The sequence below is a fragment of the Nannospalax galili genome, unplaced genomic scaffold, assembly GCF_000622305.1.
Source record: "Nannospalax galili isolate Female #2095 unplaced genomic scaffold, S.galili_v1.0 scaffold491, whole genome shotgun sequence".
Lineage (NCBI taxonomy): Eukaryota > Metazoa > Chordata > Mammalia > Rodentia > Spalacidae > Nannospalax > Nannospalax galili.
In genome coordinates, this window is record NW_008329523.1 from 159627 (window position 1) to 181163 (window position 21537).

The following is a 21537-nucleotide window of genomic DNA, read 5'->3' on the forward strand; positions in this document are numbered from 1 at the left end:
AAGCCTATACTAAGTCCTGCGTTTGACTGCCAGCTGTCAGGAAAAAACAAAAACGTGATGAGTCTCCAGTTGTCTCTTGCAGAACTGAATTTTCTCACTTGGTACTAATCAGACACAAAATTTTAGGTCAGATTGATGTTATAATTACCGTATTATATAATTACCATGGCTCATAAACCAGTGTAGAAATTTAAAGTGTATAGGGGCTGGAGAAATGGCTCAGCAGTTAAGAGCACTGACTGCTCTTGCAGAGGGACCAGGTTCAATCCCCAGCACCCACATGGCGGCTAACAACAGTCCGTAACTCCAGTTCCAGGGGATTTGATGCCCTCTTCTGACCTCCGAGGGGCATTATGTGACATGGTGCACTTACACACATGCAGGCAATACACTCATGCACTTAAAAATAATAAAGTTTTAAAAAGGTCACTCCCCTCTCCCTACCGCAGGTAACTCAAATAGTTGGAGTACCACCCTGGAGATCAGAGACACTGATCAAGACTGGCCATCTCATTTTGTAGAGAAAACTGAAGCTCTTCCTATGAATGCATTTAATAAGACTTTGCTGTGACTCTGTGCACGACCTTGATACCTGGGTTCCCAAAATGAGCATTAGGTATTCTCCGTGTATGTATGTTTTCCAGAAAGAAATCTATTATTCACAAAGTTTTATAGTAAGGCTCAAAATTCTACAAAAACAACTTTAAAATATGTGGAAACATTCACAGTAGGAGCTCCTCTAGGCTCTAGCTCTGTGCAAACTGGCAGTCCCTACAGCTTGTTTCCTGCACTGTTAAAGATGTGGCACCCAGGCCGGGAATGGTGGCGCATGCCTTTAATCCCAGCACTTGGGAGGCACAGGCAGGTGGATCTCTGTGAGTTCAAGGCCAGCCTAGTCTACATAGTGAGTTCCAGGACAGCTGGGGCTACAGGGAGACCCTGTCTCAAAAAGACCGAAAAAAAAAAAAAAATGTGGTACCCAGCAAACAAAGTACTAGGAGTGATGGGAAGAGACACTATAGGCCTGGGCTTTTTACATCTGTCCTTGTGGTCATGTAGAATGATCACTCATAGCACACTAAGCCTGCTTTTGAAGCACCATTCTCTAGCTCTTTCTTCTGGCATGCTTACATTCAGAGGCAAAAGAGCTTTGCTCTGACCTGCTAGATTCTCATACACAGTGGGAGGCAAGCAGATTGTGGAGACACTGTCAGGTTTGACAGCAAGTGTTCTTACCCGCTGAACCATCTTGCCATCCCAAAATGTTTTATTTTTGATAGAGGAGATGCTTAGCAGTAACCAAAGATGAAGCTATAAAGACAGGATTTCAGGCATCAGAAAAAGCTGGAAAGGAAAATGATTTGGGGATGGGGATTCTGTTTGAGTTCTTTATGAGATACTAAAAAAGGTGGTTACCCAGCTCTCTGGACAGAAAGGCCAACCCTCCTCCTCACCTGCTCCGTATAAAAGGAGTTTAAATCTAATCCTGAAAGCACTTCTTACAGCCACATCAGGTTGAAGATGTCACTCCAGTAGACCTGGAGCTTCCCTGCCACCCAGTCTTCTCCTGCTTCCTGATGGAGCACCAGAAGGAGCTTGACAGGTAGCCTGGGGACAGGAGCCAAGAGTCCTCTCAGTCTGCTCCTGTGTAAACAACTCTTGCCAGCTGAGGACATTTTATGTGTGTTTTGGCTACTGCCTTGAGGGGCTGCTCTACTAGCATAGCTATGCAATGCTATCATTTTTATTAAAAACTCATGAGTATTTTATAATTCGTTTGTAACAGTCCCATTGGCTTTCTGAATCCTCAAGAGTATTCTCAGTAAGAATTACTCATGGAGCTTTCTAGAATACATTTGAGTAGTACTTATGGAAGCTAGTGTTTCCTCAGACTCTACAGCCCAAGATTCAGAAATGGAGGGGAATTTTGTAATAAACTGTATTTTTTCTGAAATGTGAAACATGTTTCTGTGTAAATAATTATTACTTTGTCTTCTGTAGATCTCAAGTGTTTAGAATCTGGAACAATTTCTTACTTCTTTGTGACCTCTGAAAAGATAGAAACTCACCCGTCATAAAAATTTAGTCTGACTACTGAGTGCTATTTCTTTGCTTAACAGATTTGTGGAAATTTTTGAGACCTTTTTTATGCTTCCATCTCTTGGGAGAATTTATATGTGTACATGTGCTTCAAAACACACTTAAGAGATGGACAACTGTGAACTAGTGTTAACCTTTACTGCTGCCCCTAACCTTTCCCTGAAGTCAGTGTGGTAATTGAGGAACAAAGAATTTGTTCGTCATAACTTTGGTGGTAGGGAGGTAACCTCAACTTTTTGTGTGTAAAAAGATTAAAAAAAAAATAAGCCCTAGTGTTTAAACGTAGATTTTTGATCAACATAAGAAAAGCCATCTACATGGCTGAATAGTATTTGATACCTTGGCTAATTATATCTTAAAACAATTAGAAGCCAGGGGTCTGGAAAAGGGAGGAGATGTAGCTTTTATATTTAAGAACAGCTGTCTGGAGCCAGGAAGCCATACTGCAGTGAGTGGGATTTGAGTTATATTTACATACCCTGGCATGCTTCATGCTACCATGAATATGACATCATAATAAATATGCGTTAGATGACTGACAACTTTATTAAAGCTTTGTCAAATGAGGAATCCCAGGGGAATTGTCCCAAGTAATCTGTACTTTAATGTTTAAATTAAAGCTTCAACTTCCACATTAAGTGTGTTACTTGGTTTCTGGTGCTCCATGTTCTGGTGTGACGCACTCTGCAGTAGCCATTCTGCCACAGTGACTGACTAGCATTTACATGTCTGCTATATAATTTTCCACAGGCCTGAGATTTCACTGTTGTTTCTCTGGTCAATCCCTGGAACATTTTCCTGGTGCCATCTTTTAAAGGTATCTTATTTGTCTTCTTGAGGCAGAATTATGAATTTAGGAGTACAAGATAGTCTCTCAAAGACTCTTATTCAAATAATCGCTCCAGGTTAGAAGTGTAGAAGACTAAAAATGGCAAGAAATGACAGTCTTGGCAGGCAGAAGAAGAGGAATAACCCTCTTGCTTTCTGTCCTTGTCCTGGTGGGCAAGGACATTCACTCTGACTTTGTTTAAATGCCTGGAGCCAAAGAACACCTGTCAAAAGTTAATGATATGTTACTATAAGAAAGATGGATGCCAAGGTGGACCTCAGCAAATTAATGTATGGTCTGTATGCTGGCTGCTGCCAAATCAGGACACACTCATCCACTTCCTTCAAGGGCAGGGAAACCTTGCCCACAATGAAATAGTGCTCTCTTCTCTCTTGTGCTTTACTTTGGCACAGAATTTGAAGGAGTCCCATTTTGATCTTGGCTTTATCTTGTGGATACTTAGCCATCATCCAAGAGTTCTGTTTCCCCAAACCCAGCCCTCTTCAGCTCAGTATTTGCAGAATTGATTTCTCCTCTTCCTGTGTTTTCCTCATGCCAAAGTTGTCTCACCATGAGTGTCATTGATCTGAGGGCCTGAGAGCCAGATCTGATATTTATGTATGGCAACAGTGGTAAATTTACCCATCACCCCGTGCAAAGATCAGCTTCTTTGTTTAAGTCTCTCTTCTAATTTCCTTTCTGTTGCCATGATAAACACTCTGACTTAGAAGAGGAAAGGGTTTGGTTCAGCTTTCAGGTTACAGCCTATCATTAAGGGAAGTCAGAGCAGGAACAAGCAGAAACCATGGCGGGATGATGCTTGCTGGCTTACAGGCTCACTCAGCTCCCCCCTCAACCCTTCTTCATGTGTATGAGTGTTTTGCCTTCATGTGTCTAGGTGCAGCATATGTTTGCAATGCCCATGGAGGCAAGAAGAGGACATTGGATCTCATGGAACTGGAATTACTGATGATTGTTAGCCACCATGTGGGTGCTGGAAACTGAACTCCATCCTCTGCAAAAGCAGACAGTGCTTTTAGCCACTGAGCCATTTCTGCAGCTCCTCAGCTAGCTTTCTTTTTAAAACATTTTTGTTTAATGTGTATGAGTGTTTTACCTGTATGTTTTTAGGTGCACCTATGTTATTCAGTGCCCACATAGGTCAAAAGAGGGCATCATATTCCCTGGAACAGGAGTAACAGGCAGTTGTAAACTGTCATGTAAGTGCCAAGAACAGCACCTCGGTCCTCTGGAAGAGCAGCCAGTGCTCTTAACTACTGAGAAATCTCTCCAGTGCCAGGACTACCTGCCCAGGGAATAGCGCTGTCCACAGTGGGCTGGGCCTTCCTGCATCAATTAACAATCAAAACAGTCCCCCACAGACATGTCAGCAGGCCAGTCTCATCTGGGAGATTCCTCAACTGAGACTCCCTTTTCAGGTGACTTTAGTCTGCATCAAGTTGACAGTTAAAGCTAACTGAATAGTCTCCTTTTGATGCAGTCTTAGGTTTTATGTCGAGTCACACACATAGCAGAAGCTACAGGGCAGTGTACTCTGACTTAGGAGTATATGCAGCCTAAATACAAATAGAAAGGACTGCCATTAATTATTTGTCACATTCTGTTGAATGGAGCTTGAGGGTTTCCTCTCTGTTCAGATTAGAGGTATAGGAGTATTTTGTGTGTGTGTGTGTGTGTGTGTGTGTGTGTGTGTGTGTGTGTGTGTGTGTGTGTGTGTGTGTGTGTGTGTGTGTGTGTGTGTGTGTGTGTGTGTGTGTGTGTGTGTGTGTGTGTGTGTGTGTGTGTGTGTGTGTGTGTGTGTTAAAATGGAGGGAAGGGAACATAGATCGTAGCATTTGAGAAAGATTAAAATTCTGGAGCCTTTTATCTTGGCAAAGCACTTTCTAGACTTAACTAATTTGTCTCTAGAAATTAATTTTTGTCTCTAGAAAGAGACAAAAGTTTGTGTTTCTTCTCTAGATGATTTTTGTTACAAATCTTATCTATTGGGTTTCAAAGTTATTTTGAAATTGAATCTTTATATCAAGACCAACTTTTACAACACGACTCATTACAAACTTAATAAAATCCATTACTTGGTTTTAAGAATATCTTCTAAGAACTTGTTGAGTTTATAAAGAAGATTTACCATATTAAAACTTTTTAAAATTGCATGCTATATACGATATTAGAATTGATCAAATGGAACATTCAATTTAAAAGAAGGGTGCAAAATTTTAAAAATCCAACTATGACATTGTAAAATTAAACAAAAACTATAGTAAGATATGACTTATTTTCACAGTTAAGTTTAAAATATCAAAAGCCTTTTGTTTTATTTTTGTTCTTCAAGACAGGGCCTCTGTCTAGCCCCAGCTGGCCTGGAACTCACTGTGTAGATCAGGCTGGCCTTGATCTCACAGCGATCCGCCTGCCTGTGCCTCTCACCCAGCTATGACTTTTACATCCACAAAGGGTGTGAATGGTATTACTTAACCTTTATTCTCATCAAGAGAAAAACACTAAGAACTTGAACATAGGTCTAATTTACTTGTGAACTTTTTGCTACTGGGGATGCTATCTGAATTTAATTTCATATCACTTAACTTTTCTTGAAAACAGTTTTGCCTTCCTGGAAAGATGGAACCAGAGTCACTGATTTGCTATTTTTCTTCAGAGTTCCATAACATAAGCCAAACACCTTTCCTTGTGGTGGTTCATTACTGGGGGTGGGGAGAAGGGGGAACCCTAAGCGGTGGTAGTGGGTGCTCCCTGAGATACCGAGATGGATGCTTTATTAGTCTTACTGTTAAATGCTGAAAAGTAAATTGAATACTTGTTTTCTCTGTGCGCCACTCTTCCACATTCAGTGAGTCCATTTTCACTTTGCCTCCAGTTCTGCAAACTGATGTAGTTCAGATATCTCTCTTTCCTGGCTGCCACCATGGCTTCCTCGTATTATTTATTCTCCTCTCATTGGCTTGATCCTAGCCTGGGAACATGATGACCACCGTAGACACTGTCTTCTTTAAAAATGTACCTGCACACACACACCCCATCATACCAAGGATAAGTTGTTCACCCTCTGTGAGCCTATTTCATTATCTGTAAAAACCTATTAGGAATGTTGTGAGGATTCAATTAGCTAACACATTTAAAACATTCGAGATGGTGCCAGCTCAGAGAAATGTTATTTTTATAAAATCTGGAAATAGAGAAAAGTATTTGAAAAATCACCTGAGCTCTTAATGCTCTTGGATAACTGGAGATACACATTAACATAACTCAGCCAGATTTCTCCTCATACATGTAATATGCAAACTGCTTTGGGATCTGCATTTTATCATGAACATTTTCTCATATGTTACCATTTTTTCATAATATGATTTGAATACCTGAATTGTGCTCCACTTCATGAATAGTCCATAATTGAATCAACCACCTTGAGACGAGCTTTCATTATCATGAACATTCCTTTTTAAAATGTGCATTTGTGATGATTTTATTAAATTTTTCTTATATTTGATTTTAAAATAACTTATTTTCTTTAAATTAGTGCACAAAGTATTGAGCTTCGTTATGGCATTTTTTTCAAGTGAAAATTGTTTTTATTTACCCCCCTTTTCTTCTCCGTCCTCCTGTCCCCCATGCACTCTTCCATGCCAGTATCCTCTTTTCTGTTTTCACGTGATGAACAATTGAACTTTGATAAATGAACTCTGAGAAACAAGTTCACACAGAAGTCTTTGCACTCATCTTTTAATATCCTTTGAAGTAAATTCCTAGATAGTCACTGGGTAAAGAGAATAAATTATTTTCAAACTTTTATTGCATTTGTTCATTTTCTACCCCGAGCATTGTCTGATTTATTCTTCAGCCTGCGTGGAAGGCTGGCCTTCCCTTCCTGCACAGTTTAGTGCATCCTACATTCAACTCCATTTCTCTCTATTCCTCTTTGACCTCACACTCACTACCTCCTAGATTGCTTTTCCATCCTCCAGTAAGTGTCTCTTACTTCAAAATTAGACTTCAAAACTCCAGCAGACTGATTTCTGATTATTTTCCATGCCCTCACTCATGTTTTAAAATCCTTTCCCTGAAAGACCTCTCAACACTTAACATGGCTCATGTACTAAATAAGTTTGTTAATTTATCTTAGGATTGCTGCTTATTTTTCTATTGCTTTGTGAATGTGGTCTCCCCGCCACCTCCCCCATCCCTGGTATTTCATGTGTGTTTTCGTCGCACATCAAAATTGTAGGTTCCTTTTTGGAAGAGGTTTGTTGTTTCTCCCAGCAGTGTCAGGTTTAATGTGTCTTACTCATCAGACAGTTAATAAATTAGAGCTGGTTGGCTGGCAGATTTTCTAAGATGAATTATGAGGTGTTTCACAGCTCTTAAAATTCACTTTTATACCCCCAAGTCTTTAAAATGTATCAATTATTTCTTAAAGAACATACCACTATGATAGACTAATTTTTAGACTAATGAAGATCAGCATTCCACCTAGTTGGTTCCCAGCATGTAGTTCTTAGTCCTTAGGCTTCCTTTCTTCTTTTCATTCAGAGTTCTTTTTATAGGCTCTGCTTTGTTCTCTTCCTGACTCACGATGGATGGGTAATATAAGTGCATGCAGATTCCTTAGGAAAGTAGACTGGGAATCTTTATGGGCTGCCTTAGGTTTTGTAGCTCATCCTTTGTAGCTCGTCCAGTTGTTGCAGAGGTCACCATCTGCTCAGGTCTTGTTGGAAGGAATCTGTGACATTTCTTCCACTTCTTGCCCCAAAGCTTCTCTACCACCACCTAGAATAAGTTTGAGAACCTATTCAGCATTTTAGATCAACACAATCCTGACTGTTCAGGACAAGCTAGACAACCCATAACTCGAGTGTACAGTTTGGAGGTATATCCTTCATGAATCCTCCAAACGTTCCTAGCAGCATGAAGCCACAGCCAGTGAAGCGATTTAAAAATGGTGTCCAAATAATTATGCAGAGGAAGGCATGAAATATAGAATCATGAACAGCCTGTGTGAGGTACTGGATCTCTGCTTGGACAGGGATATGATCATTTGGATTTGAACTGTTACTCTTCTAAAACAGTGGCAGCAATGATAAGTAAAGACCAAGTGTAGGTCTATTTCCTATTAGAAAAACCAGATTCTTATTCTGTATCTGGAATTGTGAAAGGAAATTCTGTTTTCAACTGTTTAAAATTTTCCCCCAAAGTTATCTCAAAGTACCTGATTTATGCATACTGTCAAAATATTAAGCTTCCATGGTACAAATTACGGAAGCAGATGCTGTTGGAACAAAATGATGTATAGTCCTGTTTTCCACCAAACTAGGAGGCTAAGTTTCCTATACTTGTGCAAGTGATTGGGAAGCTGCTGGGTTGCCTTTGTAATGATCAAAGATGTTAAATTAGGCAACACTGACAGAGTATATGGCATTTGAGCCAAGCAGGGAAGGATATGCAGGACTGCTCCAAACCAATAATTTACATCTTTTATTCAATGTTATTATGAAGAGACAGAATGATAAAGGCATAAGTTGCTTGGAAATGTATAAAATAATGCGTGAAAAAACTGGCAATACAAATAATCATACTGTTGTTTCTGGAATGGCTACATTATGAGAATAGGCAAGTTGGGATTTGAACTTCCAAGAGCATTTGCCATTAATAGAATAGATAAGTAATCCCAAATTTTAATTTTGTTTTTCAGCTCAGTTTTAGAATGCCAGTATAAATTTTAAATTTAAAGTGTTCTTTGAATTATCTATTATCGATGTGATAATTCCAGTCTCAGTTAAAAATACACTTTTGAACATAAGCTCATGCTTGAACATAAGCGTTATCTACCGTTTGAATACATTTGGAGTGTCACCTCAGTGTAAAGGGGATTTCTTGAAATATCTTAACAGAGTCCAATATTTGCCTAGAGTTGTTTCCTTCTGTTCCTCTTATGAATCTTTTGAAATAGTGAGAACTTTGTGTGAAATGAAATGCCAAATGTGACTCTAATATAGTCAAATGCATCGAACCTCTTCTGAGACCTCCATCATGATTGTAATTAGAGAAACAAATTTCATTTCTAGCACCATCTCTAGGTACAACTGGGAAAGTAGTGTGTGATGTGCTTTCAGTATTAGAGAGTAGATCAATATTTATAAGATATGATAAAATATAGAACACTTTCCTGTCCCTCATAAATATTCCAACAAACGAAATTATTGAAGATAGATGTTACACTGAATAGCAAGGTAGTGTGTGTTTAAATATAGTTATTCTTCAGTTTCAGAATATTGCTTTCCAGTGTCAAGAAAAACTTGTTATTAAACTCTGGAATTAAATGTTATGCTAATGTGTTGAATATATTTACATTTTATGGAATAATTTTATTTGTTCTGCACTAGCTGGCTGGCAGAGAAATTCAGCAATATTTGGTGATATTTTAAAGTTGTAATATCATCTGCATTTGACTTATGGAATATAACTATAAATCTGGAAATAAAAAGCGTTGGATGCTGTCTTTAGCTGCTCTGAGGACTCAGACATAACTTACCTACCACTTCCCAGTGTACCTTTCTGTGAACCCAGTTCTCATTGGCTTGGCAAGTTTCCTGTCATCATAAATTGTGCTAACATTTAAAAGGAAAACTATGAAAACTACAAGGAAATACATTCTAAAGATAATTTTTAAAGATGACAATAGTGAAACTATGAAAACAATCCTGAAATGTAGAGAGCAAATATATTTTCTGCAGTTGGGGTGTATCCCTCGCTATCTTCCTACACATAAACAGTAACATCAGACATATATGTACATAGTACGTACAGACATGTGTGCTTTATACAGGAAAGATACGACATCCCTGATTCTTTGGAGATTTATTTCTCCTGGCCAATATATGTGCTCTGGACAATATAGATCATCTTATTCTTTAGGTGACGAAAATCCTGAACTTCTATTGATGACCATCAGATATGTGTATATGTATGTATGTGTGTGTATATTTTTGTTTTGGTTTCTTTTGGTGGGACAGGATCTTCCTGTAGCCCCAGCTGGCCTGAAATTCTCTATGTAGAACCATTGGCCTTGATTTCACAGAGATCTGCCTGCCTCTGACTCCTGCCTGTTGAAAGTAAAGACATGCACCACCACCACACCCAACTTGTGTATATATATATATATATATTTAATGCACACATATTTTTTATTTTTAATTGACAGAAATTATATATTTTTATTTTGAACAAGATGTTTTGACGTATATGTATGCTGTACAATGGTTAAATCTAGCGAGTTAGTGCATACCTTTAATTCCAGCACTTGGGAGACAGAGGCAGGTAGATATTCTGTGAGTTTGAGGCCAGCCTGATCTACACAGCAAGTCTCAGGCCAGCTAGGGCTACATAGTGAGACCTTGTCTCAAAAAACAAATGCATTACCTTACATAGTCACCCTTTTTGTGATGATACATAAAACATAGCATTCATTTTCTTTATATTTTTCAGAATATAATGTGTCATTATTTATAATCTTTCTGTATTGTATTTACTGAAATTTATTCCTCCATTTTAACAATAAGAAAATATTCTTTAAAACAACATCCTGGTCACTCCAGTTTCTAATAACCATGGTCACTCTCTCTACTTCTGTGGAATCAACCTTGTAATGTTACATATTGGAGTAAGAGTGTGGGGTATTTGGCTTTCTGTTTTTGGCTTATTTCATACAATGCAACATCCTTCAGTTCCATCCATGTTGTCCCAATGGCAGTATTTCATTTGTTTTATGGAAATATAGTATTCCATTGTGCATATGTAGCACATTTTCTTTAGCTGTTCATCCACTGATGGATGCTTAGCTTCACTCCAAATCTGGTTAGGGCTCTAATGAAAAGTGCTATAATAAGCATGGAGCATAGCTATCTCCTCAACTTATAGATTTCACTCCTTTTGGACATATACCCGGTAGCAGGATTGCTGGATCATATGGTAGTTCTATTTTCACTCCTTGAGGAACTGCCATATTATTTTCCATAAGAGCTCTGCTAATTAGCATTCCCACCAGTAGTTTATAAGGATTCCCTTTTCTCCTGTCCTTACCAGTTCTTATTATTTTATCTTTTTATTTTTGTGTGGCAGGTAACCATTCTCTAGGGTAATATTATGTATCATTGTGGTTTTGATTTGTGTTTCCTAAAGATGAGTGGTGAGCATTTTTTCATATTCTTGTGAGTCATTTGTATGACTTCTTTTAAGAAATGCCTAGCCAAGTCTTTGACTCATTTTTAAAAATTGTTTAAATTATGTGTTTGCTTGTGTTTCTCTGTGTGAGTAGTATGTGCACATGAGTGCAGTGCCAGAGGAGGCCAAAGAGGTTGTTGGATTCCCCAGAGCTGGAGTTACAGGCCATTGTGAGCTGCCTGATATGGTGTAGGGAACATGGGTCATCTGCAAGAACAGGAAGCATTCTTAAGCACTGAGTCATCTCTTCAGCCCTCCTTTCCCATTTTTTAATTGGATTATTTGTGTAATTTCTTGTTTGTTCTGAGTTTTTGCTATTGAGTTGTTTGAGTTTCTCATGTATTTTGAATATTAACCCTTGTGAAATATATTATTAGCAAATTTTTCCCCATATTGTAGGTTGTTTCTTCACTGTGTTTTTGTTTCCATTATTGTGTGAAAGGTTCTTAGTTTGATGTGATCCTGTTTGTCTATTTTTTGTTGCCTCTGGTTTTGAGGTTTTTATATCATACACAAAATTCTTGCTCAGACCAATGAAGTGTTTCCCCTGAGATTTATCTAGTTTCAGTCTCAGGTATCACAGGAATGCAGGCCTGTCGAGTCCACCTGCATCCCAGCATCGCTAGGAATGCATCTTAACATTTGTGGATAGCAATGTTTATCACAGTGTCAAAAGGTCAGACACCCCTGCTTGCATTGATGCTTGTGTATGATGAGAGAGAAGGGTCTAATTTTACCCCTTTTACATGTGGGTTTTCTGTTTTTCCAGTATCAGTTACTGAAGACACTTCTCTTTTCCCAATGTATGTTTCTTGGCAGCTGTGTTAAAAATGAATTGACTATATACGCATGTATTTATTTGCAGGCTCTATTTTGGTGCGTTGTTGTGGGGGAGGTGTGTGTGTGTTATGACGATACAGTGATGTTTTAGTTACTATAGTTTTGTAGTATATTTTGAGGTCAGTCTTATGCTCCCTCTTTGTTCTTTTTTTTTTTCAAAGTCACGTTGGCTCTTTTTGGTCTTTAGTGGTTCCATAAGAATTTTAGGAGTTTCTATTTCCGTGAAAAATGTCATCAGAACTTTGAATATCGATTACGTTGTGTTTATAGGTCACTTTGAGTAGTATAGATAGTTTAACAATATTAATTCTTCCAATCCTGGAAGAATTAATTTTTTTTCATTTGTTTATAGCCCATACTCACTTTAACAATTAAGAGTTGTACCAGGCTTAAAAAATTATGTAGGTAGGTCTTTGCTTTAATTTAGCCCAAGACCCAGACATGATCCTCATTAGCAGTGTCCTTAAAGATTTGTCAGTTGCTACAAATATAATTTTTATGTGTATCTGTTTGTTTGGGGGACAGGGTCTCATGTAGGGCAGGTTGTCCTTGAACTTGCTATTGTAGGAAAGAATGCCCTTGAACTCCTGATCATCCTGCTTCTATCTTCCAACTACTGACATGTGAGCCAGCAAGCCCACCCTAATTTTAAACAGTATGTGTGTGCCTTCACTAACTGGCTTACTGAGATATCGTGGAGGTGAAACAGGACCACAGTACAAGGAGATTCAGACCTGACATTCAAAAGTTGTGATTTAAGAATTTCAGAATTCCTCTGACTCATACATGGCACCATATCTTTTAATAGCTCCCATATAGCTATGTTTAACTTGTATTCTGAGTCTCAGCAGGGAGGGAGAACAGTATTCCACTACCTAGCCTACCAGAAGAATGGGTCAAAATCTTCAGGAAGGTGTTTTTCAAAGTATATGTTTTCCTTCTAGTCTTCAGGTGGAACATGCTAACCTGAATGAAAATTACTATGTATAATTTCAGATGTTACTATTTGGGAATATGTTATACAGTAGTGCAGAAACAAACATTAAGGCAAACAGACAAAAAAACTCAGAATAATGTGTATGTGTGTGTGTGTGTGTGTGTGTGTGTAAGATTATAAGTGGTAAGAGGTTATCTTTTTCAAGTTAAATGGCATCATTAGATCTCTTTTTCTTTTCTTTTTTAAACTTTATTTATTAGTTTTATTTTACATGTATGAGAGTTATGCCTGCATGTATGTAAGTGTACCCATGTCATGAGATACTCACAGAGGTCAAAAGAGGGCATCAGATCCCCTGGAACTGGAGTTACAGGTGGTTGTACAGATGGTTGTTAGCTGTCATATGGGTGCTGGGAATTGAGCCTTTGTCCTTTGGAAGAATAGCCAGTGTTCTTAACCATTTAGCTGTCTCTCCAGTCCTCTTTTCTTTTTAAAGTGAGTTCTTCTGGTTTTTTTTTGTCCATTTATTTGTTTACTTCTTTATAGTGGTGCTAGAGATTGAATGTAGGACCTTGTGCATGCTAAGCAAGCACTCTACCACTGAGCTACATTCCCCATCCAGATCTCTATTTTTATTGATCCCAGCATCTCATTATCAGTCCTAGCAGAAGCCTTTCCCTTCTACTCAGGTCATAAGAGGCCCTGTATAAGCACTGGTGAGTGGAGGCCAGCAAAGCGCAGTGGGGAGGTGGACCACAGAGGATGAGAGGGTCTTTTGCAAATGCGTGACAGCAGAATTATCCAGCCTTTCTGAAATTACTGGAATTGAAAGTCTGAGAACCAGCTCTGTGAACATGCAGCTAAATTCATCATCCTTCAGACCTTTAAACTATATTAAAAGGGGAAAAAAAAAAAAAAAAAAACCTCATAGAGGTCTGGGATTCTGACAGTTTGAAGATTCAACTTACTGAGCACATTGGAGTGTAAGAGTCACAATGACAAGGACATGCTTGTCTGGAGGGCAAGGGTTCCTCAGCCCTGAGCTCTCTTTAGCACCTGACGATAAGTGAAAAACCTGAGAAATACTAATGTGTTCTCTGCTTTATCTACAGACTGCAGCGGAGTATGTAAAATCTCGACTCCCAGAGGCCCTTAAACAGCATCTTCAGGACTATGAGAAGGACAAAGCAAACAGCCTGTTGTCCTACCAGACCATCCTTGAACAGCAGATCTTGTCCATTGACCGAGAAATGCTAGAAAAATTGACCGTATCCTATGATGAAGCAGGTATGTTGTTATTAAAACATACAGGTGTTTTTTTCCCCTACAAAATGACTTTATGGATCTTGGTTAAATTGGGGCTTTTTTATGGGGTAGAAGATTAAGGACAAGCTGAACTCAAAATTGTATAATATAGGTTGGTAGTAAGTTTGTTCTCTGTAATTTTAGTAACAGAGTTTTCAGGAGATTCCTAAAATGGTTCTTAAATATCAAATCCCTTTAAGTTTTTGCTCACTGTGAATGGAATTTTCCTGGCCTTTTATCAACAGTGTACTTCTGTTGATCTAATCTTTTGAAGTGCCATTCAGTTTTGAATACCAAATGAAAACTTTTATATCTAGCAATCTGAGAGCTATTATTTGATTCAGGTATATATTTTTTTAATTTCAGAGATTTTGTTTTCTAAAGTGGCACTTTTTTCCCCTTGAAGTTTTATCTGGATTTGACTTTTTTTTCCTTTAGAAACTCAAATGAAATCTGCCCTCTAATACCACAACAGACCTCCTTATTAAACCATTTTTATCTATTATATGGTCTATGAACTAAGAACCAGTATTATTGAAACTTTGTACAATATTATTTAGAACCATTGAAATCTTTAGTAAAATTAAATTTCAGGCTGAGATGTAGTCCATTTGGTAGAATCCTTGCCCAGCATGCATGAGGCCCTGGGTTTGGTCCCTAGGACCACATAAAACCACGCTTGATCGAGCATGTCTATAATCCCATCACTCAGGAGTGGAGGCAGGAGAATCTTTAGCTACATGGTGAATTCAAGGTCATCCTTGAATACATGAAACCCTGTCTATTAATAAATAAATAAATAAATAAATAAATAAATAAATAAACATTAAATTAGATGTCTACAGTAGAAATCCCCTGACTAAATATGACATGCCTCTCCTTTTTTTATTTTTTTAATAAAAGAGGAAAAGGATAGGAAAATAGGTTTCTGATGGCCAGATGTCAACAGTATCAAGCCCTAATATCCAGACCTCTGTTGTCATTCCTACTAGAGTATTTTAAGACACTGCTTATTTTCAGCATAGTCATGTGAGCAGACTTAGTGCTGATGCTCTTAACATTTGATTTCAAACTTTGATAGCATACAGAAGAACAAATTACAAAAAAACAACAACTCCGCCCATTATGCTGCATCTGCCCAACTGCTAATGCAACTTTTTCCATTCTTATCCAGAATCTTTTGTAATTCCACACTCTAACTTTTTTACATTTCTCTCAAGTGGTATCCACATTTTTCACCTTACCCAGCACATGTCTATTCTCTGATTCCCCAGTCTTATTAGTTTTCTAGATGTGTTGGCTTTCTTATGCCTGTTGGTTGGCTAGTTATTTTATCTCTTATTTGTCTTGATTCTAATATTCTTCTTTTGGAAATCTCTCTCATTAGAGAGGAAATCTCTCTCATTGGAGATTGACTCCAGGGCCTTGCAAGTAAGATTGTAATTAACCCATCTGAGTTACTTACCCTGTTGCTGTGATAAAATATTAAGCAACTTACAGGAGAAAGCATTTATTCTGGCTCACGGCTTGAGTTTATAGTCTGTCATACTGTGCTTTCACCACATTGCTCCAAGCCCTGTGAGCTCAAGAAGGATTTGTTAAGTACATGGTGATGTAGCAGGCAGAGAAGGACGGGAAGAGGTGAAGGGGTTTGAGGCATACAAAGCGGAGATCTTGATTAACAACTAGTTGTGGAACTAAAACATACACGTATGCCCTCTAGAGATGTTCACATATGACCTGCAAGAAAAAACTCCCAGGAAATTTGAGACTAAGCAATTTTCACAAGCTATTAGATTGAAATTCAGAGCCCAGGGGTAGCAAAATTGGCTTAAGTTTTCTAGAAGGCTCTTTAGGGGAGACCATTAATTTTAAATCAGGAAGGACAAATGTTAAAAGAAGTAGATCTTAGAAGAGAAGAGAGATATTTTGTAGTGGGGGAAAGGTAAACCCCAGTGGGAGTGAGCGTAAGCCATAACTTCCCACCACCCGGTTTATCCTGCAGGAATAATTTCACACTCTCCTTTGCTGTCACTGAGCAGTGGTTGCTCTTCAGAGGTTTGTATGTATGCATCCTTGGCCTTAGAGACAGTAGTTTGATACAGAATTAATCAATCAATAAACTCTGCAGTGTGGGGCAGTGGAAATAAACAAAACTGATAATTGAAGAATCCAAGTTCTAGGCCTTCTCTCTAATATTGATATGATCTTTAGAAAATTCATCTTACAGAGCCTCTGTTGTTTTCTTTCATAAAATTGAGCTAATATTCCACAGGATTGTTTTAATAATAAAACATGATGCTTGGTCATGAGGTCCTCAAGAATCATTTTGCAAATGCTAATTAATGCCACTAATGGTGATCATAAGGATAGACTTGGATCTTGTCCATCCCTCAAACCACATTAAGCCATTTTTTTTTTTTTTTTGAGAAGCGAAGCAACATCTATATAGCTCACCCTTCCTGAGGGTGCCTGAATGCCTTTGGCCATTCAGCCTGAGTTGAGGCAGGATGGCCGCTCTGGTGGAGGCTGGGTATGGATGAATGGGTGAGTTGTAAAATCAAAAAGTCACTGCCTCCTCCTCCATGGCTCATATACTATTGCTTTTAACCAAAGTAAGAGGAGAAAACTAGGAAAAGATACTGCTCTTTAATAGGAAAATAGTTCATCCAGTACGAGTGAGCTAGGATAGAAACCAGGAATAGTGTCTAGTCCCAGAGCTATAACCACTTTACACTTAGACCCTCATTTGCTCCAACTGTTTGACCTCTTTCCACACTAGCCCAGATTTTGCTTTCTCATACTTTTAATTCAGCTATTCCAGTTTTAGGAAGGAATTAATTGTTAAATAGGAAATATCCTGGTCTCTAGAGAGGTTATTTGCTTTCATGCTCACCCACTGATAAGTCAGCTGAGTGACTTAATGACAGTTACCACCATCTGTGGCTTCTAAATTTCTAAAATCTAATTAATGAAAAAATCCTTAGACACTTGTAAAGCATTGGCTCACAGCCCTTTCCTCCTTCCTTGGCCTGCTTTTTTTAAACTGTTTATTTTGAACCTATATTCTCCCTTCTCTTTTAAATATAATAACCTTGGGGCTGAAGAGATGACTCCATGGTTAAGAGCACTGTCTAATCTTGGAAAGGATGCAAGTTTGGGTCCCAGAACACACATGGCAGCTAACAACCATCTGTAACTATAGTTTCAGGGGATCCAGTGCCTTATTTTGGCCTCCACAGGTATGGCATGACATGGGTACACTTACATACATGCAGGCAAAATGCACAGAAAATAAATAAAATTATATATATACATATATACACATATACATATATGTGTATATATGTATATATCCTTAAAGCTTTGCTCACTCATCATCCAATTTCAAAACTTAGCAACCTGAAATTCAGTGAAGCAAAATCCATAGGTACAAAACCAGGCATAATGGTACACACCTATAATCCCAGCACTCCAGAGGCAGGGACTAGAGAACCAGAAATTCAAGGTTATCCTCGGCTACATAGGGAGTTTGAGGTCAGCCAGGGCTACAAGAGACTCTGCCTCAACAACAGTAAAAATAAAAATAATAAGAGAAACTATGTGTGCAATGAGTGCATGTCCCAGAATTTATAGACAAGACAGAGGCTTTCAGCTCCTCCAGAATTTGTGCATTTTTATTTACGTAGTTGTGACTAATGAGATTACTTTTCTAATTGCTATTTTGTTTTTGAAAATTCATTTTCTGGCTTTACATGTTATACTTTAATTGTAGAAGTAACTAAAAGCAGAATAGCATAAGAGGATAATAAGATTACTAACCTTAATTTATAAATATTTTTGTTATATTATCATCATGGTAAGCATTTTAAAAATGTGATCAGTACTAGTAGTTTTATGTCCTGCTTTTTCCACTTAGCATAATTATATGAGCACTTCTGCATTTCATTAAAACTTCTTTGTGTGAAAATAATTTTAATGACTGCATGATATTCTATTTGAGCTTACCATTCACTGAATATTCTCCTATGATAAACATTTATATTTTTATTTTTGTTTTGCTGTTATGAATAACTGCAAGAAATATATTTGTCTGCATTTCATATTATCCTAGAGAATAGACTTCAGAAAATATGAGTTTAAAATTAGAATTAGAAGGTAGAGTAAGGGAAGGTACTTGGCATGTAGCACCGAGAATGGCCAGGGATGAGAGCAAAACAGTTATCAGATCTTGAATCCTGTACTGCACTCAGTCTTGCGTTATTTAAGACCCTGTTCCTAGACTTGACTGTGTTCTTCATAATGGTGATCTTGCTGCAAAACGAAAATGTTCCATGGTGTTATCATACTATGTATTTCTAAACAGAAGTTGTATAGACTAGTGTTCTCTCTATTTGGGTTACTGTAACAAAATACAGACTGTGTGACTTATGAACAATAGGAATCATTTCTTAGCGTATCAGACAACAGCAAGCCTAGGATGGAGGTGTCAACAGATGCAGATAAAGGGCACTTCCATGTACACAGCTGTCTTTTCTCTGTGACCCTACATGCCAGAATGGGTAAGAACATCTTTCTGGAGCCCCTGTTATAAGGATAGTGAGCTCATTTGAGAGGGCCCTGCCCTCATGACCTGCTCACCTTTCAAATGCCATCATCATGAGAATGAAATTCTGTGTTACCCAGACTTTCATCGCTGTCAGAAATACCTGAGAGAAGCAGTACCACAGGAGGCAATGTTTATTTTGCCTCACTCTCAGAAGTTTCAACCTGTGGCTGTCGATGGCCATTGCTTTGGCTTTTCATGGGGCAGAACATTGGCAGCTAAGTTGCTCACTTCTTGGACTAGGAAGCAGAAAGAGAGACATAGAGTGCTGGGGCAAAATATAGCCCCAGGAACTGGCCTGCTGTGAAGTAGGTCCTCCATTTAACCCCATCTTTGATTGCTTCCATGTCTCCTAACAATGCCATGAATCCCTACTGATGGATCAATATACTGACTAGGTCACAGCCCCCATGACACAATTGTTTCCCAGTGATTGGATCCACCAGCTGAGGAGACTTTGGGATGAGAGGGGCATGTCATATCCTGGCCATATCAGGATTCAACATAGGCATGAACATTTTGACATTCAACATCAAAAACATTTAAACCATAATGCTAATTTTGGATTTTCATTCAAATGGTTTAGGTTTTGATGATTATAGGAATAAAGGTGTTTGTGGTAAAATGGTAGGCATTGGGTTTAGAACCAAAAGACACAAATTCTGTTCCTAACTCTGCTGCCAACCAGATATGTAACTTTAAGTAACTAAAACATTCATAAAGCCCATTTTCCTATGAAAATGACATGAACAAGATCTCACAGATGTCTTCTAGTTCTGAAGGTGTACTTCTGGTCTTTTGATACTGAAAAACTCAGGTAGCTACATTTTCTGCAAGGCTGCCTGTAGCTATGGACTTTTTATTTGCTCTGTAGCCTTTGTCCTCTCTCCTTATACAGACCATGTAATTTGTACCTAATAACTGAGTAAAAGAAGGCAATCCCTTGGCTTTTCTAGCATTTACATAAGAATATGAAAATTTGGTGATGGGTGGGAAGTTAGACTGATTATGAGTCAAACAAAACTAGGTTTTGGAGCTGGGTGTGTTAATCCACACCTGTAATCCCAGCACTTGGGAGGTGGAAACAGAAGGATCAGGAGGTCAAGGCCAGCCTTGGCTACAAAATGAATTCAAGGCCAGCCTGTGGCTACATGAGACCCTGTCTCAAAAAACCAAATCAAATGAAACAAAACCACTAGGATTTGGAAGAAAAAGTTCTGAGCTGTATCACATGGCTTCTCAGGTTAGTTTAGATTCTTTTAGTAGCATCTGTTAATGCTAGGCAAAATCCAGAATAAGTGTGGTTTGTATTTGATCTAATGATGCTTTTACTTAGGTTGGAGTGCAAGTTCATGTGTATTTTAACAGAACAGGGTTAGCAGAGAACTTTCCAAGAAGAGCAATGGCAGGATGTCTGAAGAAAGCAAAACAGCGTTTCACACCCTGAGAGCGTCACTGACCTAAACCTTTGATGGTATCCATCAGTGCTTTCTGCATATGGTTTATTTTTATGTTAATGTTTTATTTATGCTTCCATAAGTGACCTTCAAATCTGTTTTTAATTGTTTTGTGAACTTGGCCATGAATAAATGACCTATGTTTTCTAAGAAAGTGATAAAGTAGTCTGACTTATCAAACCTTATGTGGGAGAGGATTGTGAGGCTAGCAGGCCCATTTATTTGAAGATGATTCTCTTGATGACACCAAGCCAAGGGCACAGGAGGAATCTGGAGACAGGAGAGATGCCTGGTTTCCCCTCTGCCTGCAGGATGCCAGATGCCTGGATCCTGCTGTCTACCTTGAGATAGTTGCTTAATTGCTGCTTACATCTCCTGCTTCTCAGATCTCTTCTCAGACCAGCAAGGGTCTTTATTTCTATTCTTACAGTTCACTAGAAACTCAGATCACTTTACAGTGAGCATGCGATTCAGCCATGCAGAAACAGCATTTATGAGTCAGAAAGTGAACTAGGTAGTGCAGGCTGGGAAAGAGAGAGAGCTCAGCTGACCATGGATTGTGTTCATCTGGGCCCTCAGGTGAGGCAGGAGACCTGCAGATCCATTTATAGGTACCAAGCAATCATGCAGCTTCCCTAGAGGAAGAGAGAAAGGAGGAGCAGCAGCAGTTTTTCAGCCTTTGCCTGTGACTCCTTGATACAGCTTTATGTTTGAAATTCCTGAGAGCTAAGCCTAAGCAGAACTCTCTGCTATGAATACACACCAAACACTGTGATACACTTTATGGAAAAAGAGCTTTTAGAAGGGCAGAGAAATGTGCTGTTAGCAATTTAGAAAGAAGCTGAAGGGTCTCCCCTATTGAGATTACTCTGTTCCCCTTAAAGTAGATGATACCTGAGCATTACATCTATGTTTTAATTGAGCCATTAGTGTCAGAGTAATCAGTGGTTTCAAAAGGAAAGCCATTTGCTGGCACCAGGAAAAATTGACCGCACATCCAGAAACCAAAGCCCAGAAGGACAGTGTGCATTATTTAGGGCCCTTCCAGGTTTTCTAAGAACATTGAAAAATGCAGTGAAGGCGTTTGTGGGAGTTCTTTCTTCACTCGAACAAATAGAAACTTTCTCAGTGTTTCTCAAACAGGTCCTAAGGGAGGAAGAGACACCAAGATTAACTTACTTTATATTCCCCATCAGTAGCCTATTTCTGG

The 21537-nt window shown here is 38.5% G+C and overlaps 1 protein-coding gene across 1 annotated transcript in view; it reads left to right on the plus strand.

Moving 5' to 3' along the window:
- Positions 1–21537, plus strand: part of Ppm1l (protein phosphatase, Mg2+/Mn2+ dependent 1L) — a 107247-nt gene that overhangs the window by 2884 nt on the left and 82826 nt on the right. The window contains exon 2 of the mRNA XM_008837875.2: positions 14072–14246. Within this exon, the coding sequence (XP_008836097.1) occupies positions 14072–14246 (175 nt within the window). The remainder of the gene's footprint in view (positions 1–14071; positions 14247–21537) is intronic.